Here is a 24,388-nt window from a genome sequence, read left to right on the forward strand (position 1 = left end):
ACTCATTTGACATTCACCACGTAATCCTTAAGCAATGGCCTCCTAAATGTTGAGCAAGATATTCACCAAGTACTATGAGTAATGGCCTCCGGAATGTCAACTCATTTGATATTCACCAAGTACTTTGTGTAATGGCCTCCTGAACATCAATTTGCATAACATTCACCATGTACTAAAAAATGTTCATAAGTGCACACGCATTCTCATAATGCTTACCATATGAACATCCACCATGCAAAGTATAATCTATCATGATCTGCATAGACATTGTAAGATATCCATCATCACAGAAAATTAAGTTATTATAAGATCATCACTTTTCAATATCTCCTACAAATACAAGTGATAATCAGTTGGAAGTTGAAAGTCGTCACTTCCTCATGATGTATACAAGGGGGCAGACCCAAATAGTCAATGAAGTATATTCATATATCACAGTCTCTTTGATTGATACAATTTATTGATCTCTAGAGAATCTATCTCAACATAGTCTACTCCCTATGAATCAATACGTCCGAGATCACGAAAGGTTGACTAAACCATATCCTTTATCTACTCCCTCTCTTTCAAGGGTGCCTCTAATGAAATGTCAAGCTCCCTCTAAATCTCAATCTCCTTGTTTTCTTGCAAGAAAATACTCGGGAGGAAAAAATCAAGGCAAATTTAAATATTGCTTATACTCCCATATACAAAATCCTTCAACCAATATATTTGGGATTCCATAATGTAGTCTTGAAAATCAGATATATATTTACTCCATCATTTATCAAATACTTTATTACTTAGATCTAAATTAAATTAAATAGCAAAATGTACCTTAAAGGCGGATCCTCGTGTACCCATGACCTATACTTATCTCTTCCTTGTGTTGCACAATCGAGAGTCACAAGTCTTACCCTACCACGTAGGACCCCTTTTGTTATTTGTCCAACATGACAGCTTTCCCACTTTGCACACAAGTATGTTGGCCCTTGGTATGTGCATCCCTTTCGTACGTGGGGCCTTAAGGGGACTGATACCCCAAATCCTTGGTAATAATCCCTTATGCATTTTTAGCGCTTAATGACTACCACCAATTTTGTGATATCTCCTCATTTGACACATTTGTCATAAAAGTATCACCTCTCAATCAAAGATGTGTCCAAGGCTGAAGCACTCTCCAATGCTCTAGTAAATTGGATATATGAACATATTGGTGGGTTAGTTTTCCATTTAATATGATTCATATTATTCTTCACAATTATAATCTCATGGACCGAGTTCAACATATTTTGCTACCCATGTTTTTGTATGACATATGCCGCTTACCGATATCCACTTATCCCTGAGTCCACCTAAGATGGGCTTGTTCTTAAGTGTTGGTCACAACCAACATTTCTTCTACATTACTCTGCACATCGAATGAGGCAGGGGGATGGTTAGAATGTAGTTACCTTCCAATATAATCGCAACAAATAGGGAGATGTGTTATTTAAAACCACTTTTTCGGTGGATTTGATTTGCTGCTTTAACAATGTCTTCATATATATTTCTCTATTTTCCTCTGTATATATCTTGCATTATGCATTATGCCCGATGCTATCCTTTCTTGTGATTTCCTGTTAAAAAAATTGTCGTCTTCTTGTGTTACACATACAGTTGGCTCTAATACCATGTTATTTTTGGAGGATCGTTGCATATGTAATTTCATTGCCTTCTAGTATATGTTTTCCAATGCCAATGATTTCATTGTTATTTATATTAAGGAAGAGTCATGGAGAGACATGTCTCATGAGACATGCCTATCCATTATTATCTATTTAATATAATAACAAATGATTATTTAATCATATAATATCTCATATATTTAATATATATTATATCTGACACACATATAATATATATATATTTCTGCACTTTAGTCTCAGTTTATCCATCTGAAGCTACCAAACATCAACAGAAAAGGGTACGACGCCATCCTCGAACGGGATTGGTTAGTAAAGGCGAAAGTAAAACACGACTGGAAAAAGAACACTTTGTCCATGAAACGGATGGAACCCAACAAAGAAGGAATCTTGAGATTGGAAGGAGGGTCCAACGATGACAACCTGGATTCAGTGAATGACCTACTCCATCGGCAAATGGAGGACTATGAGCTCTTTCCGAGCTGCCACATGTTAGGGGTCGAAGATGAAAACAAGGAAAAGGAAATTGAATTCACGAAGGAATATAGAGAAGTGAAGGAGGGAGAGGTGCAAATAGATGAAACACCGGCACATACATTTAGTGAAGATAAGCCTATTAAATATTAAGAACCCACAGTAAAGACGATGAACTTAGGGGACAAGGCTAACCCAAAAATTATGTAGGAGATGACTGGAATCTAGTTTTGAAAGCGGCAGCATTTAAAATATTTATGGAATATAAGGATGTTTTTGCGTGGGCGTATGAGGACCTGAAAGGGGTACTGCCAGAATTATGCGTCCATCACATCCCACTAATAGGAACAGTACCTGTACAGAAGCAGTCATACAGGATGAACAAAAACTATGTCGCACAAGTCATAGATGAAATCAACCGAATACTTGAAGCAGGCATTATTTTTAGGGTACAGACGAGTGAGTGGGTATCACCGATTGTGATATCTCTGAAGAAAGACACCACTCAGATTAGGATATGTGTGGACTTTCAATGCTTGAATGCAGTAACGATTAAGGATCCGTTCCCGATACCGTTCACTGATAGTGTTATGGAAGAAGTTGCGGGGCATGAAATCTATTCAATCATGGATGCATTTTTTGGATACAACCAAATATCCATCGTAGAAGAAGATAGGCTCAAAGTAACTTTCATAGTAGAAGATGGGGTATACGCCTACAACAGAATGTCGTTTCGTCTATGCAACGCCCCAACAACGTTTCAAAGAATTATCTTGCACATCTTTGACAAGATGCCAGTCGGGAATTTCACGGCATTTTTGGATGATTGGTCAATTTTTAGTGCGAAAGACAAGCATCTAACCACACTCGAAGAATGCATGGAAACATGTAGACGAGAAAGACTGGCACTAAACCCGAAGAAGTGCAGATTTATGGTACCGCAAGGGAAACTATTGGGACACATCATGTGCAAAGTAGGATTAAAGGCGGATCCTGACAAAGTCTGGGTAATCTTGGAAATGCCACCTTCGACGAATGTGACACAAGTAAAATCACTCCAGGGACACAAGATACTACCAAAGGTTCATTAAGAACTTTGCAAAATATCTTACCCGCTAGACAAACTAACCTGCAAGGGAGAACCCTACAAATGGGATATAGAGCCAAATGAAGCCTTTGAGGGATTGAAAACACGCTTAGCCACATCACCTATCTTGGCTTATCCAAACTGGGACAAGGGGTTCCATGTACATGTCGACGCATCGAACTATACAATTGGAGCAACGTTGACACAGACAAGTGATCACGAATTGGACCATATGGTGTACTTTTCAAGTAGACTATTTTCTAAAGCAGAGAAGAATATAGTACAATAGAGCGAGAGGCTCTCCGAATGGTGTGCGTCGTGTAGAAGTTTAGACATTATCTACTGGCGACTCCATTCGTATTTTATGTAGATCATCAAGCACTGCTATATCTCGTGAACAAACCGATTATCCAAGGACCGATAAGCAGATGACTAATATGTTGCAAGAGTTTACATTTAAAATTGTGGTGCAGCCTGGGAAAAGCCATGTAAGTGTGGATCATTTATCAAGGATCAAATGGAGAGAACCACCGGAGGGAGTCAATGACACTTTTCCCAACTCAGATATTCCAGATTGTCGTACTACCATCCTAGTATGCAAGTATCGGGGAATATCTTTCAATGGGGCAATTTCCTAGGGAAATGTTGCCAAGTGAAAGGCAGAAACTGATGCTGAGGAGTCGAACGTTCCAATTGATTAATAGATTGTTGTATAAGATGGGACTCGACCAAATTCTACGACAATGTGTTCTAGAGGAAGAAATCCCAAAGGTGTTGAAGGAAGCACACAAAGGACCCGCAGGAGGACATATGGGGCCAGATACAACTACACGGAAGATACTTTTGGCAGGTTTATGGTGGCCAACCGTACACAATGACACCAGGGAGTGGGTGTCGCATGTGATACATGTCAGAAGGTCAGGAAACCACTGAAGAGGGATTTCATGCCTCTAAACCCTTCACACACACATGAATTATTTGAATGTTGGGGGTTGGACTTTGTTGGAGCCCTCAAGGTGAGTAAAACCCGGAGATGCAAGTACATTGTTGCAGCAACGGAGTATCTTACCAAGGGGGTAGAGGTGCAGACCCTACTAGACAACTTTGCAGTAATTACAGGAAGATTCATCTACGAGCAGATCATCACAAGGTACGGAATCCTGCTACAGTTTACAAGTGACCGTGGGGGACATTTTGTCAATCACATCATCCAGTTGTTGACCACTGAATTCAAAATATACCACTCTTTATCGAGCCCATACTATCCTAGAGCAAACAGAAAAGCGGAAGCCGCAAACAAAATCTGGTTGCAGTAATCTACAAGTCCTGCGCAATTGAAGGTGAGCATTGGGAGGAAAAGTTGCCATCGGCATTATGGGCATACTGTACTTCGTACAAAGTCACCAGAGGACACACTTCATTCCAACTGATGTATGGTCAAGAAGTCATAGTACCAACAGAGTTCATGTTACCAAGTTTGCGAATAGCGATCGAAAACAAGCTGGGAGATATGGAAAGTCTTAGGGAAAGATTGCACAACCCAAATAAACTTGACAAACGGCAATTACAAGCACAATGGGAAACCGAAGTTGCACAATGCAGACGCAAGGTGTGGCACAACAAGCACTTAAAACTGAACAGGTTCTAACTAGGTGAATTAGTATTAAAGTATAACGGGTGTAATGAGATCAAACCAAGCAAATTTAAGGTGAAGTGGGTTGGGCCATATAAAATTCGTGAAGTGGGCCACAGAACCAGGGGAGCCTCTGGTCATGCAGTGGAAGCACCTTGATACTCTAAGAGGGCAGGAGACCATAGGACAAAAGAGGTTGTGGCAGGAGGTAGAGAACTCGGAACACGAGAACACTAATAGTGAGAGGCAGGACACATCCTTCGAAGACGATGACGACTCAGAGGAGGAAGTGGAGAACGAGGAGGATGATGAGGACATCAAGGTTATCACAGCACCACCACTATTATTTATGAGGTCCCTCGCAGCTATATCTCTCTCACTTAATCCCTGCACGCATTCACATTCCTAGATTTGGATAGTTTAAGCAACTTGTGGTTATGACTTCGGTCATCGTAGTAGCCAGACCAGCAGCACAACCAGCAACTCGGCCATCAGTCCGACCAGCATTAGCACCTTCAGGGGTTGCTAAGCCTTCAGTCGATCGAAAGGCTTTGCCAGCTACAGCCGTAGTTCTCCCAAAGATAGGGGCTAAGACACATACAGCCATAGTTATACCCGATGATGAGGTAGAGACACAGGAGGGAGTGATGGAGGTACCTACATGGGCAGAATAGGAGGAAGTGATGGAGGTAACTATATAGCCAGAAACAAGTGACGATTTGAGGACACACGGTGTATACTTAGATGTAGCGGGCTTGGACGCAGTGGCACAGTAGACGCAATGTTGTTAGCAATGCCAGTAGCAGGGGAGCTGAGCAGGGCAAGCAGATCTCAAAAATTGAGCACATACTTGAGTACAAGGTTTAAACACACACCAGCACCACGAGCATCAAGCATTCTTTCACCTGCGCGAGAAATAGCCCCGAAAGGAGACTCTACTGGCACATAGACACAGGTAGAGGAGAGTCGCCTGATGCAGATCGATGAGATACCACACTCCTCGAAGGATAGCACTGCGGATCAGATGATAGAAGTAGTGAAGATGGCTATGAGTACCCAACAGCCTACAGTGGGCAACTACCTTTTCAATCTGCTTTGAGGAATGCAGGTGGCCTAGAGTATAGACTTCGGAGATGTGCCAGGATTAGGCCACCACCAAAGAGCCGGTTGTGAAGAGTCAAATAGAGACTCTAACTCGTGAGGTAGTCCAGATATATCGTGATGCTTATTATGCTCTTTGAAGGAGCCAAGCAGACCAAGTAGCGGCAGAAAGGGCTTAGTAGGAGTCAGCTACCAGGTTAACAGCAATGAAGGCGGACCTAACTGCAGAGAGAGCAACTCAGGAGTCAGAGAGAACAGCTTGGGAGTCAGAGAGGGTAGCATTTATGGCTTAGCTAGATGAGGCTAGGCGGGAGAAGAGTAAGCTACAACGGGAGTCAGTAGAAAAGGAGGCAAAGCTTGGAGAGATTGCCAAGATGATGCAATCAGCCTTGGAGATTCAAATGCAGGCCAAGGCAGATTTGGAGATATAGACCAAGCAAGTGCGTGAGCTATGAGCACAACTGAACGAGCTTAGAGCACAAGGGACATCTACCACACCAGGGATGCATCCCTCTTCTTCTTAGTTGTGTGAATCTTGATGTAATTAGTGGTTGAGTCATATTTTGAGTTTTGATGTATAAGTTGTCTCTATTTTAAATCCGGAGACGACTTTACTTTTCGAGGGGGGCAATGATGTTGTCAGTAAAAACTATATTGTAGCCCACAAGTTGAGTTGGTATCCAAAAGGTCGTGTAACAGTTGAGCCACCCCTTCGGAAAGTATATGTACGTCATGCAAATGGATTTATGGATCATCATTGTAATTGGTATTGCATATGTGCTTATATGAATACAGTATCTATTATGTGTTACATTCTAATCTATTAATGCGATAAGTATTTGTTTACCCTGTATGGTAAACATAAAATAATCGCAATTATAATATATATTAAATAGTTGCATTGCATATCAATTAATTCCTAGTTCATTGTTTAATTGAACACAAATTGTAGATACATACAAATCAATCTTATCTTTATAATCCATTGATTTGATGTTTAAATAATTAATATAGACTGATTGAGTTTATGGAAGAATTGATAGCCAGTCTACTTGTTTTTTTCCAAGTGATGTTTGATGGAAGATTGAATGATTTCCTTTGATTTGATGATTTCATATATTAGTGAATGATGATGGAATGAATGTGGAATTCATACAGTGATGGGTAATGATTGAGCAAGTCCTGATTTGATGTGCTGGTGGGTGATGATAGATAAGTTATCCTTGAATGCTTTGAATGATTTCTCTTTTATACTTACACTAGTGTAAGGGTCACCACCTTTTATAAAGATTGAGTCAGCACTTTTCATTGTTTCCTCTGAGAATTAAATATATTATTCTCGAACTTGATCTCCATTAGATCTCCTTCCAAAATAAAACATTCTCCCCTTTATATCTTCCAATGTATAGGAGAGACACCTTTTCATCACGTCTTCGCTTTACAATGGTCACAGCCTTCCACAATTACCACTCTCCAAAAGAGTCACAACCTTTCATCTTTTCTGCCCTTTTGAAAGACTCACTTTCTTATTTTCCTCCCAATCCTTTTGTCTTCCCTTAATCCTTCCTACCTCCTCCTTTAGAGTAGGCCCTCATTTATAACCATCAAGGGAGATGTGTAGTCACAACCCTTACTAAGAATATCTCTCTTCATAAACAGGCGTCCTTTCTAAATTAATTGTTGTTTCAACCCTAGTTCCTAGCCTAATTTTGCTGCAAACAGCTAGGTACATTCATTGTCTCTAGCCCACTCAACTGTGGAGCAAGAATAACTGTGTGTCTGATGTATCCATATACATCCCACTAATCTATATCCAAAATTGCTTAATAGGACCCATATTTTGCAATTTTATTTTAATATGATTACTTCCAAGGTTCAATCTGCAAAAACCCTGATACACAGTTATAAACTCTATTAAATGAAAATCATACCCAAAGTCTCATTATTGATGTTTACAACTTTACATAGACCTTTTCATAGAAGTATCCCTTATAAGAAACAACAGTGAGTCACTTACTACTTGGTAAATATCCAGATGGATCATGCTGTAGATCACAAGCATCCTATCACCCCTCAAATTGCAAATTGAAAAAAGTCTGCCACCATCAAACTCTATTAACTGAAGTTGAGCCTCTGAATGAATGAAAGTCTTTGCACTATGAATTAATCCCAGGACCCACAAGCTGCCTGATAAAAAAACCAAGGAAAATAGTAAAGGCAACCTGTGGAGAGCATTTTGCCAACAATAACAGCCTTCCTTCCGAGAGGAAGATTTAGACACTTCAAGATTGATTCTTTTTTCAAAACTAATCATCATGCTCCCTTAACAATTGATTGGCAATTGTACATTAAAATGGGAGCAGAGTGGACAATTTCCCCTAGTTTAATTAGCTGCCAGTTCCGATTCAAGCGAATTTGGAACATTTCCAAAAATGAAAACCTCCATATTTTCCTCACCTATCATTACAGCAGTACCTTTAAAATGTGCAAGGCATGAATACTTCTTATCATAGAAGGGTGAGTCAAGCTATATAAGGGCAACTGCACCCATCGAAGGCACATGAATCAATTGAAAACCCTTTGATGGTAAAATTCCTGACTTTATGTTGTGCTCTAGCTACCTCCAAAATGAAACCAGAGGCATATATTGCTATATCAGGAACAGAAAGCAAACTATTAAGCATTAGCCTTTGAAAATAAGGTTGTTGCAAGAGGACAGAATCTGAAATAGAAAAGGGTTGCAAAACAAATAGACCCCGCAATTATCTAAAACAAAGTAGCTAAATCCCATTGAGGCCAACCTGACAATAAAGAAATCCCATTCAACTCTGTCACAATCCTTATCCAAATCAATTTTCAAGTAGTTCTGAAAATTTTCACAAAGGCCTTCCAAAAACATTGTTAGGTTATATAGACAAGAAAGAAAGAAGAAAAATGCATTAATGTCCACAAATGCCCAAAAATAGATATATGGAATTGGAACATACAGTGGGTAAAATAGCAAAGTATTAGGGCCAAAAAAGGAGGCCTATACAAAAACCAGAGACAAACAGGCACTAACCCAAAGAAAGCAAAGCCCAAGAAAATACACTAAAAAACGAAGGGATAAGACCCTGTAAAGTAATAAACAAAAGAAGGGCACCCAAGTGAGCAATAGAAATCCTTTACTATTTGTGTTATGAGGTCTATTAGACAAACCCAAACCAGCAAAAATGCCATTGGTCACAGATAATAACAACGTAGAGTCTTAGATGCTCACCTAAGACGGTTCAAAGCTGAGGCAACTGAGCTGGAAAATTCTACAAGGTAGCCAACCACCCCATCATTCAAGAGTGAAGAGCTGCTGATAGTGCAATAAAAACTGGTAATGTACTTGACATTAAATTTGTGTTTGACGGAAGAAACTTTCTCCTTTCCAACCTTCCATAGAACCAATAAATTTATAAAACAACCCTTCCAACCACATCTAATACTACTTCATTTAAGAATCTTTAAAACTAAGTGTGTCAAGGCCTACATTGACACTACATCACATTTGCTATCAAACGTGTCTCAAAAAGAGCATTAATTTGCTCTCTTTGAGCTGAATCTTAACATGAAACAATTTAGTCATCTCACCTTCATCACAAGACCCCTTTTTACTCATACACGGACCCTTTCTCCCTGTAATGCATAATATGGTGCCATTTCAAAGCTGAACTCTATCCCATTTCTGTTTTACCCATATGAAACATTTCTCTTCTTCTTATTGTAATTACATGTGTTCAACTCCAGATTTCGTTTGCTACAAATTTATATAATATGTTCTTTTTTGTCAAAAACAATACAAAATTGTTTATCTTTGCCCTTATGTTTGCCTTCCCCTTCGTCTGTTTCTCCCCTTCCTGTTGTATTTCGAACCTTACAATAATGCTATAGAAACTCCATTTTCTTAGTGTATAGAGGTCACATCAATATATATTAGAATCCGACTCCTATACTCTGAACCATATTTCAGATCATTTTCAAACTGAATAGAGGTCACATTACCATTCTATAGATGTCAAGATGCTCAGAAATATGAGAAGAGCAGCTCAAGAAAAATGTGGTTTTGTTGAACAGAAGAATACCAACCCCGAGTCAATCAAGTGGCATTGCCCAAACCTATTAAGCAACAGTGACCAAAAACTGAAGTTTTTAAATTGGACTGAAATTTGCACTTGACCATTTTCCCAACCGTTCTGAACCCTGTTTCTGACATTGTATCTGAAAATCTCCAGGTGGATAAACCATATTTTCCACTTTCTTTTCTATAACATAAATATTCATCTACTTAGTTTTCATTCCGAGCTCTATTACTTGCAGCTAATTTTTTATCAGATTACATTATTTTTTGTTCTAAATTTTCCGTTACAATCTATTTATTACTTATTAAATATAATAGAAATAGACTTAATTATCCAAGAAAACATATCTAAGGTTCCTACCACACCAATTGTCTATATTGATTTTTATATAATGAACAGACAATGAAATATATAAATATAACAGAAAATTACACAACTCTGAAGAAGAAAAAGACTACTCAGTTATTATTTGTTACAGTAATGCATTAAACAAACTATACATAGAAAAGCTAACAAGGTGAAAAAACGTTGCAGTACTAAAACTACACAAATCTACCCAATCAAACCAAAGAGTAATATTAGACAATGAATTGCACACTTGTTCCTTGTGTCATCAAGCCTTTAATTCAGAGAGATATTAAAGCATTGGGGAAACTCGATTCAATTCAATGACAAAAAATATGGTAACAGTTCAATGGAGTTGAAACAGAGTACCTGCAGAGTGGTAAGACCATAATATGTTGCTAAAGATGCCCTGGACTGTGGAGAAACTGATACAATAACATCAGTTTCTTTGGCTGTTATGCGAGAAAGAAACTCACTGACACTTTGCTGCTCCAGCATAACTGTCTCCGCAGATGTTAGGCAGCCACTGCACAATCAATAAGAATGGACACTTTACGGAACTCTTCAACAAAAAAACAATTCAATTATCTCATTGTAGAAACTGTCATATCACAATGTTCATTAATTAAATGAGACTTAAATTATCACTCTATCTATGAACTGAAAGTGCACACAAGTTGCAAGTAACTAAGTCACTAAGAATCATTTAAGACCTTAAGAGACCACAGAAAAACATATGTATAATTTCTAGGGTCTTGTATGACAACCCAAAGAAGGTTCCAGTCTAAAACTTTGACTATGTATCATACAAGTCATAAATTTGTAACTGTAATCAATGAAAAACTTGCAAACCATCAACTCATTTCCTATGTAATGTAAAAACTACAAATGAAAGATTTCCAACATCCTCTTTCATGCTTAACTTGAAGAGCCCACACTAATACAGCAAGGAGGCGATACAGGTGTGAATCAATATGAGGACACACTAATTTCAAATCTCCAACTATAACTTCAAAAATATTAAGCAAACACCACATGCAAGAACACAAAAATTACATGTAAAAACCCTAAGGGGAAAAAATTGCCTTTATTAACATTTTACAAATTGTAGGCAACAACCGACATAAGACACCAATCTTACAAACGTGAGCTCCACCTCAGTAAAAGCACCAACTCCCGCTAAGCAACAACTCGATATGACACAACAACCTCCAATAAACTCTGCTTTAGAAAAAGCTACCTGTACTCTACTTGAAAAATCACTTCTTTGTACTCTGCTTGAGAAAACCTGCTTTGTAGTCTGCTCAATCTTCATAAATCTATACCTCCTAGCTCACTACAAGCACCAACTCCCACTAAGCACCAACATGGTGTGACACAACAACATACAATAGAATCTGCTTTAGAAAAACCTCTCTGTACTCTACTTGAAAAAAAACTTCTTTATACTCTGCTTGAAAATAACTTCTTTGTACTCTGCTGTAATGTCCCCTCCCCTGGCTTGACTATTTGATGCTTGACACCTCTGGCTGCCTCTGTACTCTATTCTTTAGATTTAATTCTGACTCCTTTTTAAAATTGTGTAAGTTTTCTTTAATACTTCTTTATAACTAATCTACACTGCTATTAGTTCTTACACCCCTTTGACTATGTTGGTTTCACAGTAATGTATGTCTATTGGTTCTTACACCCCTCTGACAGTGATCATGTCACAAAAATGTATGTCTCGAAAATTACTGCCCCTTTAATTGTTTGTTGCTCAGTAACCTTATCGTTCTCTATATCTCTTAAGCTCTATGATTTTCTACACTTAAAATGTTTATTCACCAATAATCCTTATCACTGCTTCCACTACTTTTATCTTCTCCTTGCCATGGTACTGTCTGGGAAACTTCTATGCCAATACTTATTGGTAAGTTCTGAGAGTATTAAAATATAGCATATGGGAATGTCATTTAACTCTTCTAACTGCTTGTAACCTGGCGCACTTGTTTGTGTTTGGTTCTGTTTTCGTCCCAAATATTTTTCTCATTTTTTCTCCTTATCATTCGAGTGGAGACAGATTTTTATAATTGTATCTTATCTCTGTTTTCTGTTCTCAGTATCTCCTATGTTCTCCTCTCTTATACTGATAGAATTGAATCCAAAGCACATTAATTTATAGGTAGTCGTACATGAGTCCCCTAGAATCTATATATTGATTGGTAATGTGGGGGACCTGCTGTCGTCTCAAATCAATATCAAATTCCCATGATATATGTCTTGTTTACAAACTGCCTCGTTATTTATATCCCACAGGACCAGATGATTTTCGGATAAGAATCGTTACTTCTGCAATATGTATAACATAATTAACTATGCAATCAGAGATGCTAGATTGTTGTCAACGTCAACTGTGATTATTGCAAGGATCACCTTTAAAAACAACGAGTATATCTGGCCTGTAGATTCTTTATATGTATATCATCTTTCTCGCCATAGTTCCTTAGTGAACAGAGCATATATTATGCCCTCATTTGATAGATATTGTGGTTTGGTTATTTGTATGTCCAACTATACGTATCGTCATCACATGATAAATATGGATCCTGTGTCCACTGTTGGGATGAAATTTGTTTGTTTTGCTGAATCGATCTGTTTTCATGGTTAAACCTGTCTCGTTGTTGTCTTAGCATTTACTGATTGGACTTCAGCTTTTAATTGCTAACTCGGTTCCGAGTCTATCCTATACCGATTGGATGGTATGGTCTTTGTTTTGATTGTTGACTGCATATCCTTTGATCCCATTTATACACTTATTTACCAAAAGTCATGTCTTTCAAAATATATATTAATTTATTAATAATATATAATGTACTATTAACTATATTAATTTATTAATAATATATATTATATTAATAATGAGTTACACTATATTATTATTAAAAATATTCACTTATTTGTATTTATTATATATGAATAATTTATTATATTATTATGTTGATATGTTATATTAGATTATAATAATACTATATTCATTATTTGATATAGATATAATATCACAATTTGACTCAAAAACTACACAGTTAAATCCTCATAGCAATATCACAATTTGACTTGTTATGGAAAATACCTCCTACTTATCAATTGATGAGCTTAAGGACCTTTCTAATGAATGGTTCATAAGGCACAACACTTGGTGAAGGTTTGCAAATGGGGTTGCAAGCAGACTGGGTTTAACCATGGAGGAAGCTTCATAGCTAAGTGCGCTCAAGTTGAGGTAGTACTCGGATGGGTGACCTTTGGGGAAACCCGGTACTTCACCTCTGTGAGCATCACCTAGATCCAATGAGTGCTAAGTGTTCCATTTATTATCATGAGAGATGGATTCATGTTTATCACTACTCATGAAACATGGGTCAATGAGTTCGACTAAAAACTTCTCATTAAATCCTGATAGCAATATCATAATTGGTAAATATTTGCTTGATATTAACAATGATCAAGGGATCAATATATACAAAAGAATGAATGATGTTTCCTTAGGAAACAATCCTAAAGAATAAAAACATTCTATTTTAGATACAGGAAACTAAATAATAGAAACATTCTAATACTTACAGGAGATTACAATAGATAACCATTGAATAATAAATAATGATAATAGAAGCTATCTATTATCATAATACCATCCTTAATCTATCCACAACATCAAGTTGTTCTCTGAATTGGACAAACTTATCCTGGACCAAGAGGCTTTGTGAGAATGTTTGCAATCTAATTCGCTGTAGGAATCCACTGCAAGTCAATTGTCTCGTCTTTAACCAGCCGTCATATGTAGTGACAATGAACTTCCACATGCTTGGTTCATTCATGGAAGATTGGATTTTGAGCTAACTTGATAACACCTTGGTTATCAACAAACAAAGTTGTCGGGCCTACTTGTGACATCTACATATCCCTAAGCATCCAACAAAGCCAAACAACTTCACAACCTGCCTTACCTATCCCTTTGTATTCAGCCTCTATAGAGGAGAGAGAAACTGCTCACTACTTCTTACTGGTCTGTGTGACAGCACCGGAACCCAAACTGCACACTTCCAGAAGTTGACTTTTTATCATTAACAAAACCTGCCTAGTCTGAATCTCTGAACCCAATGAGTTTACAATTAGAACTCTAAGAGTAAAGAAGTTCGTAATCAATAGTACCCTTCACATAACGAAGCACACGCTTTGCTGCCATCCAAAGATTGGCCTTAGGTGCTGTTATAAAATGTGAGATGTAGCTGACTATGAAGCTGGTATCAAATCTAGTAGCAAAGAGGTAGATGAGGTTGCCTATTAGTTGCCTGTATGCAGTATCATCAATTGGGAGAGAATTAGACTTGGCTGATAACTTCAAACCTTTCTCCATGGGCTTAGATGTAGGCTTGCAATCCTACATACGAAACTTGTCTAACAAAGCCCTAAAATATTTGGACTGAGAAATGAATATACCAGTAGACTACTACCAAACCATACCTAGGCAATAATGCATGAGCCCAAGCTCAGACATATCAAAAGACTGGCATAAACTTTGTTTGATTCGCTGAATCAAAAATGTCGAACTTCCAATGATGATAAAATCATCCACATAAATGGGCAGAAGGATGATGTCACTGTCAGTAGTCTTTGTCGTCAGTAAATGTTATGTAGCCGACAGGTTGATGTCATCGGTAATTGTTATGTAGTCGACGAGTTGATGTCATTGATAATTGTTATATAGCCGGCACCCCTTTCGAGAAGGTTCTTGTTATGTAGCCGACGGGCCTCTTCCAGAAGGTTCTTTGGGATGGTATATGTACAACTTTGGATCATGGTTGTAATCATCATCATAAGCCATGTTTACCGTATGGGGTAAATAGATTAATGCATACCGACGATAAACGAGAACATGTAACAGCAGTACTTCTATTATCCCTAAGAACCTTCCCAAAGCGGCCTGTCGGCTACATAACAAGAACCTTCCTGAAGGGGCTCATCGGCTACATAACAATTACCAACGACATCAACCCATTGGCTATATAACAATTACCAACGACATCAACCTGTCGGCTACATAACATTTACTGACGACATCATCCCCCCCCAAAAGAAAAAGTCGTATCCGGACGACAATTACAAAATATCCGAGACAGTTTAACAAAACAGAATACATTAACTGACTAACTACAACAAGATAGATCTGCTTCTGTCACACCACTTTCACATTCGTCCCATGCCTGCACCAAACTGGTCTCCAAACCACATTACATCTGTAGCTGCTAGTTGCATTTGTAGCCTCTGCTAACACAATAGTCTCCTTAATCAAGCAAACCTTGATAACCACCCACTTTGCTTTCTCTGCTTCCAACTCCTGGGTACCCTGAGCCAAGTGTTGTTGTATTGTCTTCAACTGGATGATCAGCTCCTCCCGAGCTCTCTATGCATCCACCAAAACAACTTCACGTCCAACACCTACTCCAAGTGCCTCAAAGCGTATCACCCCTCTCGAAAGGCTTGCTCTATTCTTCTTTCCACCTCTGGTACACAGACACTCTATGCCTGCAACAACTCCAGGTCTCATCAACTAGTCACACTTCCCACGACTGATAACTGCACTGAGTAGGTAGCGGGATCGAGGGGCAGCCCTGCCGCCAAGACCAAATTAGCACTCTCAAACCCACACAAAAGTCCGTGGAAAAGACCATTTTTGTCATTTTCTTGTAATTCCACACTCTTTCTGGCAACTGCTTATGTTTTCCCTTCCCTTTGGCATTATGTGTTACTCATTCCAAACTGTTTCAATCTATCGTCTTTTTTTTTTTTTCTTAAATTTATAGAAAACCTCATGTCATCCTTCTTCTGTATCTGTACGGTGGTCTCTCTCTGTTATGTTACAACCTCGCTGCCAATGTACAGCTACACAATGGATTGCTTCTGCCATAGCCGTACCGTCTTCCTGCTACTGTACGACCTCCCCACTTCGATTGTTGTTGCCGTACGATATGGTTCTATTACCAATGTTCGTACGAGTAAGTCGTACGATCTTTCTTCTTCATCATACAGTCACCCAACCTCCAAGCAATCTGGTCGTACGGTGCTCTTACCTTTTTTGCAACTTTCCCAGCCATGATCATTCGGTGTGTCCTGATTTATTCCCCTATGCTCTGAGTCCGTACGACATACACTGCACTGGATGGTCGTACGGCATACCCTCCTTTTTGCTTTCCTTAAGCCGTACTCATACGGCTGCCGTAAGGTGTAATGCTTAGATATGGCTTCCCCTTCATCTATTTGTTGTACCACCATACAGTACACCTCTTTGGTTGTACGGTACTTCTCATGTCTATACGATAGGCATTTACATGGCCATACAATGGTAGCTCCTTGTCTGTACGAAGCCTCCAGTCTGAACGATATTTTTCCTTTGCCTTGTGCTTGTCATATGGTGCACATCCAGGTCTCTTCCTACAAATTTCCAGCCATACAGTGTATTCTTCTCTGTCCCACGTGGGTCAAAGCTCTCTCTTCTCCCATCAGTATGTTTTTTGGTTCAATATCATCTCCAAGATTCATGGTTTGTATTGTGGCCTCTTCATATTTTATCGGCTTATCTTCACTGAACGTATGGGGTAGTGTTTCATCCACCTGCGCTTCTCCTTCCTTTAGTTCACTATATTCCCCCGGGAACTCGTTTCTTCCTTTTTCTTCTTCAACGCCCAACATGTTGCAGCTCAGGAAGAGTTCATAATCCTCCATCTACCAGTGAAATAGTTCATTCACGGAATCTAGGTCGTCCTCATTCGACCCCCCTTCCAGTCTCAATACTCCCTCTTCATCAGGTTTCATTCTCTTCTTCCCCTTGTCATCCCCTCCACCTTCGCCTTCGGGATCTGACGACGCTACCTCATCGCCTACCATTTGTGTGTACAGGTCAATTATGAATTTTTTGCCTCTACGCTCCATTGATAAGGTATTTTGTTTCCAGTCATGTTTTACTTTTGCTTGTACCAACAAAATCCGTCCAAGAATAGCATTATACCCTCTTCTTTTTAGTGGAATGACCACGAAATCCAATAAAAATGGTTGTGTTCCAATAGTTACCGGTTGTGCCATCAAGGTTCCCAACGGTTTGATCCCATGATGGGCTGCCATGAGCAACTGGAATGTTGGTGGCCACAACGTAGGTTGTCCTAATTTTTTCCATACATCTTCTGGTAACACATTCACGCCTGACTCTCCGTCCACAATTGTGTCTATCAGAACAGTTCCCAGAATGTCCATCTCGACTACTGTCGGATGCCTTCCCGTTGTGAGTGCCAGAAGCATTGGGTCTGTTGTCGTCGTTCCACTACTGTCCCTTCCTGTTTCCTCTGTCGCTTTCGAAAACGGTGTCATATTCAGAATGGTCATCCGTAACTGAGGCATTGTGAGGTCACTTAATTTGATCGAGACTTCCATTTGCATCACCTGCCTTATTATGTTTTGCTCAGCGCAATTCCTCGTTGAGGTACCAGTAGTGTCCTTCAATTGTGATTTCTCTGCTTGTGTTGCTTTCTCAATTTTTGCCCATGCTTCTTCCAATCTCTTCTTTTCTTCCATTGGGTCGGGGTACAATTTTGCTTGTATACGAGTGATTGCCAAGACTTCTTCATCCACACCGATGCTGATCAAATTCACTCCTAATTTCGAGCACTTGGCATCTTCATGATCTCCAGGACCACACCATCTGCATAACAACTTTGGTGCATTTGTTGATGTACAGTTTCGTGCAAAGTGGCCCCACAAATTGCATGCTCAGCATTGAACCATCGAGCGGCCGTTCGCATCATACTAAATTCGGCTGTGGCCCCCATTATTATTGTTGGTATTCTTGCTTTGCCCTCTGCTACTATTTCTATACCCACCCGAAGTGGCACCATCATTGTTTGTGTTTTTGTTTCCTCCTGACGTGGAAGCTGCCTGTGTCAGGAGCACTTGTTGATGCCCTCTTGCCTTCATATTGAAGGGGCATTCTTTTGTGGAATGTCCCATAATTTGCCAAATATCGCAGAACTGGTTTTCCAGACAGGATGCCTTCGTGTGACCTCCTATCTTACATTTCGTGCACCATAGCTCGTTTCCCTTCGTCTCTTTCTGCATATTTTTAAATTCCTTCATCATTCTAATCATATCCTTCTGGAGAGCTTGGAACTTCTTGCTGCCCTTTTCGTCATCACTGCTATCTCCTTCGGAAGATGCATCATTCGAGTCGGATGAGCTACTTTTCTTCTTCTTTTTCGTTTTATGTTGAATCTCTAAGTTCATCGCTCGATTGTATGCTTCAATGTATGATGATGGCAACACAATCTTCATTTTCTTCCTCAACTCCGAGCGTAGTCCTTCAATGAACCATCACTTTTTCAGCCCATCTGTTGGCTTGCTTTCCATTTTATTTATTAATTCCTTTAGCTTTCTATCATATACACAGACGGTTTCATTTTTCCCTTGCTTTGTGGTGTAGATCTCTGCTACTATGTCATTATCGTCCCGCAGCAATTGAAACTCGGTGATGAACTCCTTTTTAACTCCCAACCATGTAGTTAATTTTTGAGGATCAACGTCAACAAGCCAATCCAATGCTACACCCCTTAGGGTTGCTGGAAATTGTCAAACCCATTCATCTGTGTCGGTTACGCCATTTGCCGTCCAAATTGTTTCGCATGTCTTACAATGTCTAATTGGATCGGTCATTCCATCACCATCAAACTTTGGCAACTTCTCCTTTGGTCCTGCCATTATTACTTGATTTTGTGTATGGGCATTATTCAATACTATCCCACCGACACTGTTCAGTACTGCAACACCGGCGTTGTTTTGTACTCCAACACCAGTGCTCTATATCGCAGCGGTTTGCACTCCAACACCAGCACTTTGTATCCCGACGGTTTGCACTTCGACGACGCTTTGTACTCTAACACCGGCACTCTGTACTCCAACACTAGCGCTATTTTGGACAGTCATCTTATCTACAGCTGCATTCTTTGGTGAAGAAGGATCGTCGTTAAGCAAAGTTGTTCATTCCAGAAGTGTATCACGAACAAAGAGTTCACTCCACGCTCGTGCTCCCTCGGCACTCCGAGCCGCACGAGTTAATTCCCTTCCGTTTGGATTCTCTTCACTCGGCATATACAGGTTTAGAAATTCCTCCCTCGCTTCTTCCACCAAATCCAACTGCTGTCGAGTCTCTTCCAACAATTCCTTGGTGCTTCAGTGTTCGTCGGCAATCTGCTGAAACCTCCATCTATGCTCGGCCTGTTGTGCCAAAATTAAATTTTCTTGTGCGGTGTGTATTCCATCTTTTTCCTTTATCTTATTTCTATCCTTGTTAAGCTGATTTGGCATTAGTCTTCATTCTTATGCCTTCATTCCAGGTCCATTGGGCAACGACGCCAAATGTTTACCGTATGGGGTAAATAGATTAATACATACCGACGATAAACAAGAACATGTAACAGAAGTACTTCTATGATTATTCGCAAATATGCCAAAGAGATTACATAGTGCTTATGATAATTAAAACCATGATCCAAAGTTGTACATATACCATCCCAAAGAACCTTCCCAAAAGGGCCCATCGGCTACATAACAAGAACCTTCCCGAAGGGGCTCGTCAGCTACATAACAATTACCGACGACATCAACCCGTTGGCTACATAACAATTACCGATGACATCAACCCATTGGCTACATAACATTTACTAACGACAATCTTGATCTACAAATTGAGTCTGAAGAACTCCTCTTGAAGCCTTGATCACTAAAGTACTTATCAATTTTCATGTACAATGCCCTAGGGGCCTACTTCAAACCATAGAGAGCTTTCACCAATCTAAAAACCTAGTATTCTTTACCAGCAACCTTGAAACCAGGAGGCTACGTCATGTAGACTTCTTCCTGGAGGTCACCATTCAAGAAAGTGCTCTTGACATCCACCGGATGGACCTTCCAGCCAAACTGTGTTGCAAAGGCTAGGACTAATCTGATTGTGCTCATGTTTGCAGTAGGAGCAAATGTCTCCTCATAATCAATGCCCTGACGCTGAGAAAAGCCCTTTGCAACTGAACAAGCTTTGTACTTATCCAAAGTACCATTAGACTTGTATTTGATTTTGTAAACCCATTTGCAACCAATGGGTTACTTCCCTGGTGGAAGATCAAAAAGGACCTAGGTGTTACTCTTCAACAGGCTCTAGTGATCAGATGTCATGGCCTATTTCCACTCTAGAATCCTTTACCTTGGAATATGTTTGAGGTTCAAACATACTGTGAATGTTGGCCGTGAGAGAAAAGTTAACTAACTCTGTAGGTTTGCTCTTTTCCCAAGCAGTTCTTCCATCAATAAGCTCATCATCTGGATGATCAATGTCTCAGTCCACCACTTAGGACGGAGAGGATAATGACCAACATTAGTATCAAGAGATGCTCTATGATCAAGTTCCTCATCAAAAGAATCGGGATCAAATTCAAGTGAAGCATCTACATATCTAGGTGATCCTGCAGTAGAAGTCAAAGGTGTCTATACAAGAAACACTGGTATAATTGGAGCTGCAGGAGTTGTTGGAGCCCTCCCATCAAGTAGAACTTGTTGGTTCCCAAAACCACAAATTGGAAATCCACGAGCTTACCACTTCACTGACACAATTGCACAATTAGTTCTGGCCAACAAATGAGAATCGCCTTGATTTCCCTATACTTTAGGCTCCGATACACCCAAGCGGGTAGATATTCACTCCAAACTCGATCACCTAGTTCAAGGCCTTTATATAAAGAATTTTGTCTTTTAGTTCTCTAGTTGGCAAAATCCTTGAACTCGATCAAAATAAAATTGAATGCTTGCTTGAAATAATAAAAAGTTTTGTATAGATAAGATAAAATTATTAATGTCCAACAAAAGACCACAAAGGGTCTATGGGACTGAGAGTTTACAACCAAACAGCTGACAACATCAGGAACACCAAACGATGTCTGTGAAAAGTGAACAACAAGAAACAACAAGAACAGAAGAAGAGAGAGGACGAGAAAGACTAGGAGTCCTTCCTAGGCAAAAAGAAACTAGTCACAGAAGGATAAGACTGTAAGTGAACAGGAGTCTTGAACTGTCTCTGAGAACTCATAAAAGAGTGTTGCTGACGCAAGAAACCACTGCGAGGTCTAACCGATCTGGAATGACCACTGATAGAACTAGTCGGTCTTTTCACACCCTGTAAAGGAGATAGAGGTGCAAAAAAAGTAGTAATAGACTGATCCGAGCTATGTCGATGAGGAAGTAGTCACTGAAGAGTAGTATCACGAAGCAAAGTGGCCTACTGAAGATAGAGCGCTAGACATTGCTGATCATAATAACAGAAGACAGCTGTAAGAGAAAAACAGTCTTGGAATAAGCAAGAAAATCTCCCTCTGATCTCATAGAAGATAGGACATCCGAAAATAAAATGAATCTTTGTCTCGACCTTAGCCAAAGTACACAGCTTACAAATCCATTCACCTCTACCGATGTGATGATCAATCTGGATACAAAGACGATGAGAACCGACTCTAAAAGACCCCAAAGAGATACGAAAAGCATGACTCCACCTTCAAGAAAGGTAACTAGGATGAACAATAATCCCATCACTGATCTCTAGAAAGTGCTCTGCATAAAAGGCCATCCTCAAACGTAAGCCACCATGAAGATTATTCCAGGTAGTAATAATATACTATCTGTAAATGTCAAGTCTGACATGCTCATTTAACTCCTGTCTAGAAGGGAGCAGATGGGCAGGGGCATTCAAAAAGAACTGATAAGGAGGGAGACAATCAATGTCAATATCAATCGAGCTCAACAGAGAAGAGGCCTGTGCATACCAGCAACGAGCACAAGAGCTAGTATCAAAACATGCAATAGCAACAGAAGAACAATATGCCAAGTAGGAATCTCTGTCACACTCACCAAGTAGGTATAATATTTGTCAATAATGGATTTGATGCTTGTAAGAAGGAAGATATAGATAATATTTGTCTATGCACTTGAACTGTAAACAATTTAATAATCAAGACGCGACGGATCAAGTATATATACGCAATTTAAACTAGTTTGAATTGCACTTTAACTACTAAGATAGGGAGACAAACTATATATAGACATAGAAACAATTCAATATTTCACTATATCTATAATGATAGAATTTAAAACTTTAAAATGCCATAAATGACCCTATCCACTTATCTGACATTTAAGATCAAGTATATACATGCAATTTTAAGCTAGTCCAAATTGCACTTTAACTCCTAAGGTAGGGAGACAAACTAGATATAGACACAGAAACAATTCAATATTTCACTATATCTATAATGATGGAGTTTAAAATGCCATAAATGACCCTATCCAATTATCTGACATTTAAATTGTTTATGGAATTTCAAAGATGATTATAAAGGACGAATCAACTGCAGTTTAAATCTCTATGCCTTCTAATAAAAATAAACAAAGGGCCTTTAATTTTATTATTAAAATAAAATAGTTGAATTCATATTATAAAGCCATATTTTTGCTCCTTATTCGTCCTTACAAGTGAATTGTAAAATACTTTTTCTTCAAACGCTTTTTTTGCGAATATGTTTTTCGAATGTCTTCTTGTTGAATATCTTTTTATTACAATGTCTGCTTATTTATATCTTAGTAATCTGGAAATGTGACTTTTCAAAGTGAAAAACCATATTAAAAATAAAAAATGACACCTTTTGATAATAAATCCCTTGGGCTTAATTCACATTCTTTAGTGGGCTTCATGCATTATTAATTTTTTATCAAACTCCGTAGTTTAATATGTAGCTGCATGCTATTATATTTGTAGTTTTTTTTTTGCGGCAAATTTCAACTTGCTCGAAAATCATTCAACGTAACCTTATTGTTCACTATTTGATTATCAAACTCCTGTCGTTCCACAGTCCACGAATGACATCTTGGCACTCTTCCTCCTTCATAAGCATATTCTTTTAGCATCTTTCACCGCTGGGAGACATCTTCAAACCTGTTCCTTGTGTTATATTGGTGATACAGTCTTTGATTCTAGCGCTTGCAACTATCGAAGAAAACTGGATGCAGAAGGCATCGCATATGTATGGAAGGCACCATTGAAAATTGCATAATCATGAAAATGATATCCCAGACATTGAAAAGTTCTATGCATACTGGATTTCAATAGTCGTTCTTGAATTTGCAGACTCATTTCATCTTTGCTTGCACCTGCTATGTTTTGTTTTGATTGAGAGAGATATCATTTTCTGACTGTATAGCAGATAGAATCACAGGATGATTCATTTGTATCTGGTTCATGTTTCACAGCAAACTTTGGCATTTCTACACCTTTCTTAATAAGTATCTCCTTTCTTTTACAGAAATCAAAAAAGAACCCACCTTTGACAAGAACTTTAATTTGACTTGAGCTTTGAAGCTGGAAACGTATAGGCTCATGCCTTGGTTGTTGCCCCCTCGCATGGGGTATCATGTGGTTTGGCACTTGGTGATTGCTGTTCAAACAGATACTGTTTATATATATTTATATTTCTACTCTGCCGGAAACATTGATCACAGGGTCACCAAACATCTGCACCCTGTGCGCTATATGTTTGGAGTTCTGATGACTGGTCCATGTCATATTTCTGTTCTGCTTTGTTGTGCTTTCCAAATCCAAGGGTGATTAAGGTGTGTTGATATTTCTATATCATTGAAGATATCACTTGCACATTCAATCTTCTGCTACGTACTTCTTCATACAAGATACTATTTCAAACACCATATCATATATATTTTTTCATTTTGCTGAGGAAGACATCTGTGTGGTCTTTGACACCAGTCATGATGTATCTCTACACAACTAGTCACTCATAATCACCTTTTGTTCATCGGTGTATGTGCATCTATTGCTATTGATTGAAAATCACATGTCTCCAACACT

The 24,388-nt window shown here is 39.0% G+C and overlaps 1 protein-coding gene across 2 annotated transcripts in view; it reads right to left on the minus strand.

Moving 5' to 3' along the window:
• Positions 1–24,388, minus strand: part of NAR1 (ferredoxin hydrogenase) — a 125,305-nt gene that overhangs the window by 47,352 nt on the left and 53,565 nt on the right. For both annotated transcript variants that reach the window (XM_089801610.1, XM_089801609.1), the window contains exon 5: positions 10,780–10,936. In XM_089801610.1, the coding sequence (XP_089657736.1) occupies positions 10,780–10,936 (157 nt within the window). The remainder of the gene's footprint in view (positions 1–10,779; positions 10,937–24,388) is intronic.

Source organism: Cupressus sempervirens, chromosome 9 (assembly GCF_028749045.1).
Source record: "Cupressus sempervirens isolate cs-2001-9-10 chromosome 9, ASM2874904v1, whole genome shotgun sequence".
Lineage (NCBI taxonomy): Eukaryota > Viridiplantae > Streptophyta > Pinopsida > Cupressales > Cupressaceae > Cupressus > Cupressus sempervirens.